Raw genomic sequence first — 16084 nt, 5'->3', positions numbered from 1 at the left:
TGTGTGTGTCAGAGTAGAACTGTGCCCCACAGGGTTCTCAGTGGATGATTTTTCATAAGTAGATCCCACTCATGGTGCCTCATGTGTGTCACAGTAGAACTGTGCCCCACAGGGTTTTCAGTGGATGCTTTTTCATAAGTAGATCCCACTCATTGTGCCCCGTGTGTGTCAGAGTAGAACTGTGCCCACAGGGTTCTCAGTGGATGGTTTTTAGAAATAGATCTCCTGGCATTTTTTCTAAGGTACCTCTAGATCGACTCTAACCTCCAATCTTTTATGTAGTATCTAGGCATGTTTACCATTGGTACAAGGATGGTACTGAAAAAGAAACACCCAAACAGATAGAGAGTAGACTCCGTGTCGTGGCTCCCTGTATGAATCAGAAGAGAACTGAGCGCCATGCGTTTTTCGATGGATAATTTTTCAGGAGATTGCCAGGACTTTCTTCTGAGGTACCGCTAGGTTCCATCAGACGTTAGATTGATTGTCGTATGACCGTCTTCAGTGCATCGCTCTGTAATTGGCCTTGATTTCCCAGTCATTTTATTGAGGACTTTGTGTTACTACATATCAGGGCAGTGGGGGAAGGCTGGGCTTGTCCTTCCTATATACCATGCTCGTTAGGTCTGATTGCTAACGTTTTGATCATTTGTGAAAACATGAAACAGAAGGAACAAAGAATTGGGAAGCTTTTCTGTTTTGTCTTTTCCCTATCTGCTGTTTTTAAATGGTCTAAATATCACAGACCTGGTTGTTTTTGAAAACCGAGAAGGATTTTCTTTTGAAAACCCTCCGGGGCTGGAAGAATTTCCGGAAGACTGATTCTAAGTCAGCTTTCAGCTTCTCTGTTCAGGTTTGGTGCATCGCTGAGGTGTCTGCCACTTTTTGATGGTTTTCTCCTCAGATAATTGTCTGTCTGATCCAGTCTTAGCGTTGGTACGCGTGGGCGGTTCCCGCTGGCTTTTCTCTTCTCAGCCAATCTTCACTGTGCTGCCCTTAATTCTGTCTTAACGTTTCCAAGGAAAATGCTGCCCCCGTCCTCCTGGGATGCTCTCAGAACTTCTTTGTTGTTGTTAGGTGTCGTCAAGTCGGTTGTAGCTCATACTGACCTGATGCACAACAGAACGTAGTTCTGCCCGGTGGTGCATCGCCCGCATGGTGGTTTCTGTGGTTGAACCCACGGTTGCGGCGACTGGGCCAATCTATCTTGTCCGGGGTCTTCGTTTTCTCTCACCCTCCCTGCATCTGCGAGTTTGTCAAACTGTGGTGGCTTGGGTGTTTCTGTGATTCTGAAAGTTAAGCATCTAAGCTTTTAAGTTTATATGTTAAGGAAGAATGTTGTTGCCATAGTGGACTTTCTGTAAATGCTTAAATGGAATACAAAAGGTTCAAACCCATCAGCCCGTCCTTGGGATTAAGATCGTGCAGTCTGTTCTCATAAAGATTTAAAGTCTTGAAACCACAATGGGGCATATCTACTAGGTCCCCGAAGGCTGTTACAAGTCAGAATCGACATGAGAGAAATAGACTGGGTTTCTGTTTGCATTGGGGTGAAGCATACATCTGCGAAGCAAGAGACTAATGATTTGAACCCACCCAGGGAGAAAGATGGAGTCCGGGTGTGACGCTGTGGGTTAATGCGTCACAATGCAAAGCCGTTTGAACTGCAAGGTCGGCGGTTCAAGCTCACCAGCGGCTTCTCAGAAACCCTATACAGGGTCGCTACGGGTCAGAACCGACTCGACGGCACTTAACAACAAGCAACAGGGAGAAAGATGTTACAATCTGCTTCTTTGAAGACTGTTGTTCTGGTGGTTGTAAGGTACCCTCGAATGGGTTCTGACTCACAGAGCGACCTCCTATAGGCTCTCCAAGGCTTTAAATCTTTGCGGGAGCAGAAAGCCTCACCTTTCTACCTCATAGCGACTGATAGGTTCGAACTGCTAACTTAGTGATTTGCAGTCTAGTGCTTATCCTACAGAGCCAACTTAATGTAAAGATAAGCTAACCAACCACACGAACTCGCTGCCATCAACTGAATTCCAACTCATAACCACCCTATATAGGGTTTGTGAGGCCGTCTGTCGGTCTTCATGGGAGTAGACAACCTCATCGTTCTTCCTTGAACTGGCTAGTGGATTTGAACCTCTAACCTTGTAGTTAGCAGCTCAGCGCTTAACACGCAACACCACCTGGGCTTCTTACATGAAGGTGGCAGTTGTGGATACTCGATGGGGCAGTTCTGCTCTGCTGTAGGATGGCTGTTTGGAAGTCACTCTGAGCATCTCAGGACCTAGATGCCAAGCGACCATTCAACTTTAATTCATCAGTACACCCACGGTTACCAAACTGCTGCCCCACTGGCTGTTTGGGTCAAGAAGGGATCCTTTTAAGGTACCCCCTCTCCCACCCTGGGGTTGATAGAAGATGGGCTATGTGTGGGTACATGGTTGAACGCAAGAGCATGAAGGAAGGGGGGGAAAAAAAGGAAGAAATGCAAAGAGAAGTCAACAGAACACAGAGTAGAATTTCCGGGCGCTGGTTGGAACCGCGTGCTATATACAGGAAGGCATGAATGTGGTATAATGACATAATTATAGGATCTTTACAGTTGGGAGCTGCTTCACCATAGATTATGTTGGTAAATTGCAGAACAGCTTTATGAGAGATTTATCATTATGCAGAATTAACAAATTACGAAACTAAGGGGGCTGGGGTGGAGGGAAGACAAAGGGGCTTCTGATATGGTTGGACCTTGGCTTTTGTGGGGTCCCCAGCCCCTCCATCCGCGTGTCTGCTCCACCCTGTGGTAAGTAGGTCACAGCACACATGCCCGGAGTGAAATCAGTCCCCTTCCCTGCCTTCGTGTTTGACATAAGACTCCTTGCTCCTCTCTGAGCTTCACACACGCGTGTAAATGGATTTTTGTGACAGTTTCAGCTTCCGCACATCTGGGGTTGATGGTGAGGTGCCGTCACCACGGCCCCGACTCATGGTAACCCCATGCACAACAGAAGGCGATGAACCCCGGTTCTGCTCCACCCTCACGATCCCTCGTACATTCAGTTCCATCGGGGCGGCCACCGTGCCAAACCATCTCACCGAGGGTCACCCTTGCTCACACTGGCCCCCCTACTTCAACAAACCCGGCGTCCTCCTCCAGAGATGGACCCCTCCTGAGGGTCTCTCCAAAGACTGTGCATCGGGCAATGTTCTGTTCTCATCCACAGTGCTCTTTATCGTGGGCTGATTTTCCGGAATACACCACCAGGCCTTTCTTCCTAGGTTTAGTGTTGTGATGAGTTGCTGTCGAGGTGACTCTGACTCACGACACACACACACACACACACACACACACACACACACACACACATACACCCGGTGTGTGTCAGAGAAGAACTTTGCTCCACAGGGTTTTCAAGGCTGTGACTTTCAGAAGCAGATCTCCAGGACTTTCTTCCAAGATACCTCTGGATAGGTTGCAACCACCGACCTTTCAGCTAATAGTGGTGTGCTTCATAGTCTGTTCCACCCAAGGATCCATCCAGCACAATATCGGATGATGTTCTGGTTTTCTCCACAGGGTTTTCACTGGCTGATTTTCAGAATATCGCCAGTCTTGTCTTCCTATTCTCTCTTAGTCTGAAAGCTCTGTTGAACTCTGCCCACCACAGATGACTCTGCTGTATGCAAAATCTTGCTGGGATGTCTTATAGCCTTGTATCAATTCTGTTGTGATCCTTTGGGTTTTAATTGGCTGGTTTTCAAAAGCAGATCCCCAGGGCTTTCTTCCTACTCTCTGTCTAGAAGTTCCCTCTGAAACCTGTCCACCATGGGTGAACTTGCTGGTGTTTGAAATACTGGCATCATTGTTTCCAGCCCTCTATCAGACAATGTTCTGTTGTGATCCATCCACAATGCTTATCATTGACTGATTTTCAGAGGTAGATCACCAGTCCTTTCTTCCTTGTCTCTCTTAGTCTGGAAGCTCCACTGAAATCCATTACACCGTGGGTGACCTTGCTGGTATTTGAAATACGGATGCCGTAGCTTCCAGCACTCTATCAGACACTGTTCTGTTGTGATTAACAGGGTTCATCACTGGATGATTTTCAGATGTAGATTGCCAGGCCTTTCTTCTTTGTCTCTCTTAGTCTGGACACTCCACTGAAATGTGTTCCACCATGGGTGACCCTGCTGGGATTTGAAACGCGGGTGTCGTAGCTTCCAGCACTCTGTCAGACACTGTTCTGTTGTGATTCACAGGGTTCATCACTGGATGATTTTCAGATGTAGACCGCCAGTCCTTTCTTCCTTGTCTCCCTTAGTCTGGAAGTTGTACTGAAACTTGTCCATTTGGATGACCCTGCTGGGATTTGAAATACAGGTGCCATAGCTTCCAGCACTCTATCAGACCGTGTTCTGTTGTGTTATTCATTGGATTTCCTTTGGCAGATTTTAGGAAATAGGTCGCCAGGCCTTTCTTCCTAGTGTGTGTTAGTCTGGAAGCTCCTCGGAAACCTGTCTACCATGGGTGACCCTGTGGGTATCTGAAATATTCATGACATTGCTTCCGGCTCTTTGTTGGACAACGTTCTATTTTAATCCATAGGATTTTCATGGACTGATTTTTAAAAGTCGTTTGCCAGGCCTTTCTTCCTAGTTGGTCTCAGTCTGGAAGCCCTGCTGAGACCTGTCCACCATAGATGACCCAGCTGGGATTTGAAACACTGATGACATTGTTTCTATCTCTATATCATACAGTGTTCTGTTAGGATCCACAGGATTTCCATTGGTTGATTTTTAGGAAGTCATTTGCCAGGCCTTTCTTCTTAGTCTGTCTCAGTCTGGATGTTACACTGAAACCTGTCCACCATAGGTAATCCTACTGGGATTGGAGATCCCGGGGGCAGAGCTTCCAAGCATCACAGCAATACCCAAGCCACAACGATATGACAATCCGACAGATGGAGTGGGTCAAGGTGGCTTCCAGATCATTGTAAAGTCAGAGACTAACTGTGGGTGGGGTGGACTCCAGGGTCAACCCTCTTCAGTGCCCGGCCTGTGTGCTTCCACATGCTCATTACCTGTAGTACAGGTACCATCCTGCCCCTGACTGCCCGAATCAGACTCAGGAAATGTGGGCTGTTTCTCTTTGATTTGCTGTACCCATCTTGTGTGTCAGGAAGCTGACCGTGGAGAAAGCCTCAGTTCACAAGTGGTGGTGGGCACGAGCCTGTGTGGAGCGAGGGGAATGAGCAAGGAAGGATCATACTAGGGAAGACAGGACCCCCAGGGCTGCCTCTGCAGGTAGATATGAGCATGTGGGTAGAAATGCCGAGAGCATTTCTGGACAAATGTTGAGGACAGACAAGACGATGATGACTCACGGCTGGAATTCTCTCCTTTCATGAGGGAAACCTGGGTTCAACTCCTGACCATGTGGGGCCACCACCTGTCTGTCTGTGTGAGTGGTTTTCATCCTGAACCGATTTCAGCGAAGCTTCCAGACTAAGAGAGCCTAGGAAGAAAGTCCTGGAGTTCTCGTTCTGAAAACTGACCAGTGAGACTCCTACTAGTCACAGCAAAACATTCTTCACAGTGTCGTTCTGGAGAAGGCAGCTGTGGGTCAGCGGTAGAATCCTCGCTTTCCACGTGGGAGACTCGGGTTCGATTTCCGGCCTATGCAAAGCCACAGCCCATCTGTCTGTGGAGGCGTGTGTGTGACTCGGTTGCTGAACAGGTTTCCAGACTCAGGCAGACTAAGAAGAAAGGCATGGAGAATAGTTTTAGAAAAATCAGCTAAGGAAAGCTGTGGATCCCAGCAGTTCAATGCACACAGGGACTGGACCAGGAGTCATTGGGTCCCCAAGCCAGGAATGACTCCGTGGTAACCAGTTTAACGTCCCTCTGAGGCAGTATTGAATGCTGGAAGCGATGCCAACAGGAGTTCACTCATGGTGGATGGGTTTCGGCGGCGATTTTGGACTAAGGAAGACTGGGAAGAAAGACCTGGCAATCGTCTGAAAGTTAGCCATGGAAAACCCTCAGGATCTCGAGAGAGTGCTGGAAGCTTTGTCATCAGTATTTCAAATCCCGGCAGCATCACCCATGGTGGACAGGTTTCAGTGGAGCCTTGAGACTAAGGAAGACTAGGAAGAAAGACCTGGCAATCATCTGAAAGTTAGCCACTGAAAACCTTCTGAATCGGAAGACAAGGTGGGGGCAACATCACCTGTGAATAACTCACCCTTCCTGACCCAGTCCCTTTGCAGACTAACAACTGACATATTCAATTTTTCCTTCTTCACATTTTAATGAATATTTCTTCCCAAGATCATCAGCTTTAATTTTGATCAATCATACATTTTGTTTCATCTCAATGTTTACACTCTCTGCCTTGTAACAATAGTTACCTTGTTTCCACCCTGTGGCTTCCCTTTGATGTCTTATTTGTCACACGTGATCAAAGCAAACTATTTGATGTACACATACAGAACAAAAAATATATATTCATTTAAATGTCCAAAGGGCACATTTTGCAAACCTCCTTTGTTCCTGTGGGCACACAGCCTTTCTCAGTCCCTGAGCCTGGAGTCCTCAGCTGATCTGTTTCTCTATGCCGTCGCCTCTGCCTCCATCTCTGTTGTAAGTGCTTTTCTGGTTAGGGTCCCACGCTTCACTCATGCTCTTCCCTCTTGATAGTCCTGATATCCTCTGTTCCCGAAATGAAAATTAATTACTCCCACCTTTAAGTTACACATCTTCTACAATTACAGTTGTGACAGTCACAATTAACCCTGCTAACAAGTACTTACAATTGAATCATAAGCCCCTATCCCCATCCTCCCCCACCCCCTTTCACCAGACCCATCTGGACAAGAGGAAAATTCTCCAGTGGGGATTCTACCTTACCCGCCCCATTCTGAAGCTAAGCACACTCTTGAAAGCTTGTAAGCCAGCCACTTTGTGCCTTTATTTGTTGTTGTTGTTGTTATGTGCCATTAAGTCGGTACTTACTCATAGCAATCTTATGCACAACAGAACGAAACACTGCCCGATTCTGGGCCAAACTCACTACTGTTGCCACGCTTGAGTCCACTGATGCTGCCACTTGGCCAATCCATCTTGTTGGGGGTCTTCCTCTTTTTCTCTGACCCTCCACCTTACCAAACATGATATCTTTCTGCAGCAACTGGTCCCTCCTGACAATATGTCCTAAGTATGAGAGACGAAGTTTGGCCATCCTGGCCTCCAAGGAGCACTCTGGCTGCACTTCTTCCAACACAGATCTGTTGGTTCTTTTGGCAGCCCATGGCACTTTCAATATTCTCCTCCAATACCATAACTCAAAAGCATCAATTCTTCTATGGTCTTCCTTATATATGCTTTCGCATGCATATGAGGCTATTGAAAACACCATGGCTTGGGTCAGGTGCACCTTAGTCCTCAAGCTGACATCTTTGCTCTTCAACACTTTCAAAAGGTCTTGTGCCTTTATTGTCCCATTGCTGATAGACCATGTCTAAACTGTCCGTCCCTATCAACCCCGATCAAGCTTGATCCTTGATATGAAGAAATCTTCCAGTTCGGTTGGAGATTTGAGCAGCTGCATTTGTAAGCAAAGGTCCTGTTCATCCAATTGTAGCCATTTATGCTTACTCACAGTGTCAGACTGCTTTATCTTCATCCGGTCGAGTTCTGGTCAGCTAGCCATCCAAGCTAGGGCACCTGGGTACCAGCTGCAAGTTTGGGAGGTCTTGCATGCCTCCCTGTGCTTCAGAGCAGCTGACTGCTTCACTCTCAGCTCTAGCCCCCAGTGTGTAGGTCAGGGTCCTCGGGCTTGAGCATTCACACAACTCCCTAAACTTCAGACCAGCCGACCCTTCCTCTTCTTTCTCTCATCTCAAAGTCAGTGGGTGTCAATGGTACGTGATATACTCAGGTCTTGGGTTTGATGGCACATTTTTGTTTTGTTGTTGTTGTTAAGTGCTGTTGAGTCAGTTCTGACTCTTAGCAACTCTGTACGGGGTTTCCGAGGAGTGGCTGGTGGGTTTAAACTGCCAGACTTGTGGTTAGTAGTCCAGTGCTTATCCTACAGTCCCACACCAGGAGCTGCCTCATCAGGTGTCCTAGGCTGTCATCTGTGTTTGTTGGACCCTGGAAGTTCAGTATGGTAAATGTCGGACTGCTGACCTTATAGTCGGCTATTCGAACCCACCAGCCACTGTGCGGAAGAATGATGAGGCCATCTGTTTCCGTAGAGGTTGACAGTCTTCTCTGTCCTTTAGGGTTGTTGGGAGTGGGAATCGACTCGGCGGCACGGCAGTGGGTTTTGGTTTTTTAAACCTTTATGGGAGAAGGTTGCCAGGCCTTTCTTCTGCTGCACCACTCAATGGGTTCAACCTCACAACCCTTAGTTCACTGCCCCAGGTTATCTGGTCAGTTCCTTGTTGTTGGGTGCTGTCGACTCGATTCCCACTCAGGGACCCCACATGACAGAATGGAACATCTCCTTGGGGTCTAGCAGGGGGAAGATATCCAGATCTGTCTCCTACAGAGTCTTTGGGTTAGTTGTTGTTAAGTGCCATGGACTCAGTTCTGACTCACATCAACCCTGTATAAGGTTTTGGATGCTTTAAATCTTCAAGGGTGTAGAAAGCCTCATCTTTCTCCCACAGAGCCGCTCGCTGGTGGGCTTGGACCGCAGACCATGTGATTCACGGTCTGGTAGGTTCTGTATGGAGTAGTTAATGGCAAACTGTTGGCGCATGCAGCGATCTTATCATTTAGCCATCTGCAAGGTTCTTCCTTAAAAACAATGTATCACCAACATGCTCTCTCACAAACACTGTATCAATTTGTTACCATCCTGCATAGCTCCTCGGTAATTAACAAGGGGGGAGATTAGAACATCAAGGTAATTAACAAGGTTGAAACAGACAGGGGTTTTGTTGTTGTTGAGAAACCGGAAGTAGATAATCACTCATCAGTAACTGTGTATGTGACAATAGAACTGCCCCATGGGGTTTCCTAGATTGTCATCTTAACGGGAACAGATCACCAGATCTTTCTCTCGCAGACCCTCTTTGAGGGTTTGATCTACCAACCTTTAGGTTACTAAGTAGCAAACCATTTGCACACCTCCAGGGAACTTATCATGGACCAATGACCAGGACCAACATCTGCCAACTCCTCCTTAAACACGCAAAACAATGTATCATGCACACATCCCCTGCAAACAGTATTATCGCCTTGTTACATATGTGGAAGAGTAAAACGGCCCCATAGGTTTGCCTAGACTCTTCTTTTCAGGCATGAATCAACGGGGAATCACTGAGTAAGTTTGAACTACCGACCTTTAGGTTAACAGGCAGGTGCTTAGCCATTGTATTACCAGGGCTCCTTTGTCTACAGAAACAGAGAGTCAAATATATCCCGTATTCTATTTCCAATGAAAGGAGCAACGGTAGATAGAGCCCCTCTTACTGAAGCAGACTGGTCTGCATTGTGTGGAACAGTCTGGGGTACCGTGCCGGCTCTCAACATTAATTTTCAAGTTCCCTAGAAGAGATCATTGCTGTCTTACAGAATAAACTTCTCAGAGCAGCTCATTTAAGAACGTGTCTGCAAAACTTTTGCTGTTTAGTGCCCTGAAGCCAGCTGCCCAGTCCTATGCCATCTTCATGATTGCCAGACCTTTCTTCCGAGGTTCCTCTGGATAGTGAAAAGCAAGATTTCTGTGAAGTGACCGACAGCTCATAGTCCTACTAAAACCTGTCGTCATCAAATAGATTGTGACTCATGACACCTCCGTGTGTGTGGCTAGAGCAGAAAGGCATGCCACGGGGTTTCCAAGGGCTGATGGTTTTGGAGTTGATTGCCAGTCATTTCTTCCGAGGAACTTCTGTATATCAGCCTAGCTATTTACCCTTTGCACCACCCAGTGGATTCCAAACCATCTGCTACTGAGATGAAGCCAACTTACAGCGCCCCCATGTGTGTCAGAGTAGAACTGTGCTCCACTGGTTTTCACAGGTAGATCTGGTATCTCTTAACAAAGCATGTCTGAGTCGACTTGAACGTCTAACCAATGCTCCCATCTGGGATTTCAATATCCATTTGTCACTTGAAAGGCATTAGCCCACCGTTGAGAAGCAATCGTACTTGGACGTTCATTATGGTCAATGTCTGTTGGTAAGATACAAGGTTATCGGTGAGGACCACTGTCTGCACAGTGGGGTTCTGATTTTCCAATCATGTTTATAAACCCTGTTGGCACACATAGCAGGTCTCACCCAAGAGAATCTGTATCAGTGCCAAGAACAACATGTGAACATCTGAGTCTCCTGGTGCCCCCATAGTACAAACACTGTGTGTGGGCAGATTTAGGAGTGGAATAGTTTATCCCCACAATTCACAGGGTGGACCCAAGTGAGGACACCGGTTCTCTGGATTTCTACTACTCTGTAACCCTGGACATGCCAGGGTCCTCTTTCTATAGAAGATTCTCACTGTGTCTAATATACACTGTTTTTCATAAATCAGAAGCGGTTAGATTTAGGGTCCACCTGCACAGATGTTGTTAAATGCCATAGAGTCGGTTCTGACTCACAGCGACCCTGCGTACAGTTTCTGAGGAGCAGCTGGTGGATTTGAACTGCTGACCTTGAAGTTAGCAGCCCAGTGCTTATCCTATAGTGCTACAGTAGGACTGACTCCCTATACTGATAGCTCTGGTAGCATAGTGGTTACGAATCAGGCTGTGAACCTCAAGGTCAGCAGTTCGAAACTCCCAGCTGTTCCACGGGAGAAAGATGAGGCTTTCTGCTCCCATAAAGATTTACAGCCTCGGAAACCCTGTTCGGGGTCGCTATGGGTCGGAACCGACTCCACAGCACATAACAACAACAACAACACTGATAGAACCTCATTCACTTAACAAAAGCAGGTCTTCAAAGCAGGCCACATCTACAGGCTTAGGGGTAGGTGGTTTAAATAGTTAAGTGATTGGTTGTTACCCACAAAAAGGTAATGTGGCGGTGGGGGGTGGTTTCAGTACATAAAGAGTTGCCTCAAGAAAATCCTAGGTATCTCCTGCCCCCGCCCCCACAAACCAACCACTCTATGAACGTCTCATTATTTTCTCCACAGTAATATGAAGGCAGGAGTACAGGTGGCACAGTGGTTAAAGCACACCACTGCTAACCAAAAGGTGAGGGGTTTGAGTCTACCCAGAAGTGTTTAGGAAGAAAGACCTGGTAATTAAAAAAAAAAATAAATAAATAAAATCAGCCATTCTATTAGAACTTTTCAGAATTTTTTCAACAATAATATCAATGCAGGAGATCTGGTGGCAGAATGGTTAAAGCAATCCACTGCTAACCGACAAGTTGGTGGGTTAAGTCCACCCCGAGGTGCTTTGGAAGAAAGACCTGGCTATCGCATTTCCCCCCCCCCCCCCAAAACCAACCATTCTATAAGAACTTCTCAGGATTTTCTCAACAGTAATATGAACACAGGACCTTTGGTTGTGGTTTGAGTTCACTCAGATGCGTAGGAAGAAAGGTCTGGCAATCTCCTTTTGAAAAATCATCCAGTGAAAACCCCGTGGAGATCAGTTCTGTTCTGACACACACAGGGGTGCTATGAGTCAGAGCCAACGCCATGGAAACCGGTTTGTGATTTGGAAGATGGCATGGGCATTCTTGGGTAGTAAAATGGTTAATGTCCACAGCTGCTCATGAAAAGGTTCCCATTCACCTAGACAGTTTCCTCAGAAGAAAGACCTGGTGATCTCCAGAAACATGAGCCAATGAAAACCCAGTTCTTCTTGACACTTAGTGTTACCATGAACCAGAGTTTAATAGGATTTCTAGGATTGGGGGTTCTGTAGGATAATCATTGGACTGCAAACTGCAGGATCAGTGGTTCAAACCCACCAGCCACTCCAACTGAGAAAGGAGATTTTCTGCTTCTGTGAAACCCTTTACAAAACCAGCTCATTCATTGGCTGTGGGGTTGGCAGTTGGGTTTTTTTTTGTTTTGTTTTGGGGAGTAGTGTCCCCTCTGAGCTCTGACCTCACTGTCTTCTCTTCTTATCCCTGCAGACACCCGATGAAGGGGCTCGGACATCCATCTACGCAGCCGTAGCCCCCGAACTCGAGGGAGTTGGTGGGCGGTACCTTTACAACGAGAAAGAGACCAGGTCCCTGGAGATCACATACGATGAAGCACTTCAGCGAGAGCTATGGGTTCGCAGCTGTGAAATGACCGGCATCCGGGACGTCTTCCAGGATGGCATCGTGCGGTAGCCGCTCCCCTCTGCCCAGACTGCAGAGCCAGCCTGCTGCTCCCTGAGTCTCACAGTCTCACAGGGCTGACATATCCAATGCCCAGTAGCCTCCAGAGCTTTCTGTGACCGACTGCCCAGTACTGGAAAATCATAGCCAATTAAAAGAACGAGTTAAGTAAACATTGAGCAGAACTCAGAGAATGTGGACGAGGGGGGTAAACTTTTTGGCCCTAAGACGCCACGCTGCTTCTCTGTGTGGTTGCAGGTGCCAAGAATCATTACAACTTTTCATCCAAGGTCGTCTTCTTTACTCGGTTCCGGGGGACCAGGAGGCATGAGTCAAAACAGGATAGGCATTTTCCCCTGGTAGTACAGTGGGTTAAGCAAGGTTGTCAGTTCGAATCCACCAGCATCCACAGGAGAAAGATGTGGCTGTCTGGTACTATATGGGGTTAATCAGTGGGTTTGGAGTTTGGGGTTAATCTTGACAGAAGGGGACTCTGGTAGCGGTGGTTGAGAACTCGGGTGCTAACCAAAAGGTGGGTTGTTGGAACCCCATCATCCACCCCACAGGAGAGAGATGGCACAGTCTGCTTGTATAAATATTGCCTGCTGCTGGCCAGATGATTTCCATTTCAGACTCAGAGCCACAGCGTAAGGCAGAGTGGAACTGCTCCACAGTGTTTCCAAGGCTGTTGTCTTTGCCTCTATTTGGGGAGGCGGTAAGATACTGCATTATCCAGCTGCCAAACACCCACCCTGATGATGCCGCTCTTTGCAAAGACCCCGGCGGTGAGGATATGGATGTGTCTCTTGGTGGATGTCGGTCACTTCCCGCTGAATGAACCCGATTTCGTGGGACCAACGGCGACGTCTGCACTACTTTTGGCGATCACGCAGGAAGCCGTACAATCCGCAGGACACTGCTGTCCCGGAAATCTTTATAAAATTGGAACCAGGGTCCCTGTGTTTTTGTTTCAGATCTCACAAAATCTGTTACTCAGGGCCCTCCCTCCACAAAGAAAGGAATCAAGGGGCCGGTCTTGGGCTTAGGACTCACCGGCACCCCCACGTCCGTAGGTCTTCCCTAATGGCGTGTCTGAAATCAGCGAGCAGGTCTCAACCATCCTCAATTCTCGGGAGTGTCGTGGTTGTGTTTCTTCTAAGACGGATTTGCTCATTCTTCAGGAAGTCCATGGTGTGTTCGATATTCTTATTTGACTGTGTTGTGTTGTTGCTGGGAGCTGCCAAGTTGGCTCTGCCTCATGGGGACCCCGTGCACCACAGAACGAAACACTGCCCAGTCCTGTGCCAACCTCAAAATCGTTGCCACACTTGAGCCCATCACTGCTGCCACTGTGCCAATGAATCTTGTTGGGGGTCTTCCTCTTTTTCACTAACCATCCACTTTACCAAGCATGATAGCCTTCTCCAGCGACTGGTCCCTCGTGACAATATGTCCGAAGTATGAGAGACAAAGTGTGTGCATCCTGGCCTCCACGGTGCACTCTGGCTGCACTTCTTCCAACACAGATCTGTTGGTTCTTCTCGTAGTCCACGGTACTCGTAATGTTCTCCTCCAACACCGTAACTCAAAGGCATCAGTTCTTCTACGGTCTTCTGTATTTATTGTCCCGCTTTCGCATGCATATGAGGTTATTGAAAATACCATGGATTGGGGCAGGGTGTGCCTTAGTCCTCCAACTGACATCTTTGCTCTTCAACTCTTATGCATCAGAGTTTTATAAGGGAAACTCCCAAGAATTAGTACCATTTTAAACACATGTTGTTATAGTTAGGTGTCATTGAGTCGTTACCGACCCTGTGCAGCACAGAGCAAAACACTGCTTGGTCCTACACCAACCTCACAATTGTTATGCTTGAGCTATGCCAATCCATCTCGTTGGGGGTCTTCCTCTTTTTCACTGACCCTCCTCTTTACCAATACAAGATGTCCTTCTCCAGGGACTGATCCCTCCTGACAATATGTCCAAAGTATGAGGGATTAAGTCTCGTTATCTTGGCTTCTAAGGAGCACTCTGGGTGTACTTGTTCCAAGACTCAGAGATCAAGAGAGACAGAGAGAAACAGAGACAGAGTGATAGAGATAGTTATCAACAGAGAGAGACAGAAATAGAGGAACCAAGACTCCGAGATAGAGACAGAAACAGAAGGACACACAGATACATAGATAAAGGCAGAGACACACAGAAATCCCACAGGTGACCTCGGCTGGCCCAGGAAAGAAGGCACCCCCACACATGTGCATGAGGCCCTGCCGGCCCCCACTTCTTCCCCGGTGTCCAGCCTGCCTGGTGGGCTCTGCTGAACCAGCACCATCACTGTGGTTCCAGGAATGTGTGCAGTCCGGTGTCAGAGGCTCCTGCGTGCGGTTGTCATCACCCCAGGGTATGAAGGGGACAGGAGAGCTGCCCAGGGATGTGGAGACCGGACTCCAGCCGGTTATCTCTCAGTGTCGGGGGACCTGGGCCCTTCTGGGGATGCCTGACGCCTCTTCATGGGTAGGTGCTTGGGAACCATCTCTGGGACGAGGCATCATTTTAAGGAGCGGGTAACACCTGCCTCAGTGGCCTGCAGACACTCATGTCTCAGTCCTAGGATGTAGGAAATCAGTCTGAGAGGAGAGACCACCAGAGCGCTCTAGGAAGTAAGGATCATGGGATGCAGGAGAATGGGCAACTCAGTGTTGAAGAAGCAACCACCTAACACCTCTCCGAAGAGAGAGGATGGTGAGATGTCAGCTTGCTTACTGCAGACACGTCTCTGTTGTTGTTGTTGTTAAGTGCCATCGAGTCGGTTCCGACCCATAGCGACCCTGTACAGGGTTTCTGAGGGTGTAAATCTTTACGGGAGTAGAAAGCCTCATCTTTCTCCCGCGGAGCGCCTGGTATTTTCGAACCACAGACCTTAAGGTTCGCAGCCCGATTCGTAACCACTACGCTACCAGAGCTCCGTCTCTACCAACTGCTAAAAGAGGACATCGTCTTTGGTAAATCGGAGGGTCATCTAAAATCAGGATTAACCCCATGGCTGCTACGATGGGCTCAAATGTGCCAACAATCGTGAGGATCCCGGAGGATCTGGGCAACGTTTCCTACTATTGTGCATGGGGCAGCGTGAGTTGGAACCAACGCCAGGTCAGCTGACAAAAACACGACGCATTAGAAGAATGTCGGCTGTGTTACGCAACGCTGAAAGAATGAACACGTCTTAGGAGAGATAGAACCAGAATGCTCCTTAGAAATGCAGATGCCAAGATTTGGTTCACGACCTTCGTACACATCGTCAGCAGGGTCTGGGGAAGGACAGCATGCTTGGTGAAGTGGACAGTCAGCAAAAAAGTGGAAGACCCCAATGATTACACTGTGATACGGTGACTATATTATGCCCAGCACTTGTGGGTCATGTATACACTGTAGCATGCCCAACACTTGGGGATCGGTTATAAACTGGAGAGTTCCGTGCACTTGGGGTCAGTTATAAACTATGGGGTCAGTTATAAGCTGAAAAGTGCCCTGCACTTTAGGGTACATTATAAACTGTAATGTGTCCAGCATTTGGAAGTCAGCGATGAACTGTCCTGGAAACTTCAGGGGCTCGGACAATTATCCAGGGCACCCAGTTCGTCTCCAGGCTGTGTCTGCATCAGGATATTACGAAAAAGGGCTTGTGAATCAATTATAAATGTGAAATAATCTCCCTGCAATAAAATGTCTCAAGGTGTCCTCAGGAAGCTGTGATGTGCTTGGAAAACGGTTCTTGGAACAG

At 47.7% G+C, this 16084-nt stretch overlaps 1 protein-coding gene across 1 annotated transcript in view; it reads left to right on the top strand.

The window, feature by feature from the left end:
- Positions 1–12314, top strand: part of DHRSX (dehydrogenase/reductase (SDR family) X-linked) — a 130182-nt gene extending 117868 nt beyond the window's left edge. Inside the window, exon 7 of the mRNA XM_006876269.1 lies at positions 12111–12314. Coding sequence (XP_006876331.1) covers positions 12111–12314 — 204 coding nt within the window. The remainder of the gene's footprint in view (positions 1–12110) is intronic.
- Positions 12315–16084: the final 3770 nt, after the last annotated feature.

The sequence above is a fragment of the Chrysochloris asiatica genome, unplaced genomic scaffold (genome assembly GCF_000296735.1).
Source record: "Chrysochloris asiatica unplaced genomic scaffold, ChrAsi1.0 scaffold00372, whole genome shotgun sequence".
NCBI classification, from domain to species: Eukaryota; Metazoa; Chordata; class Mammalia; order Afrosoricida; family Chrysochloridae; genus Chrysochloris; species Chrysochloris asiatica.
Note: the sequence above shows the minus strand (reverse complement) of the source record. Positions and strands in the feature narration are given on the sequence as shown.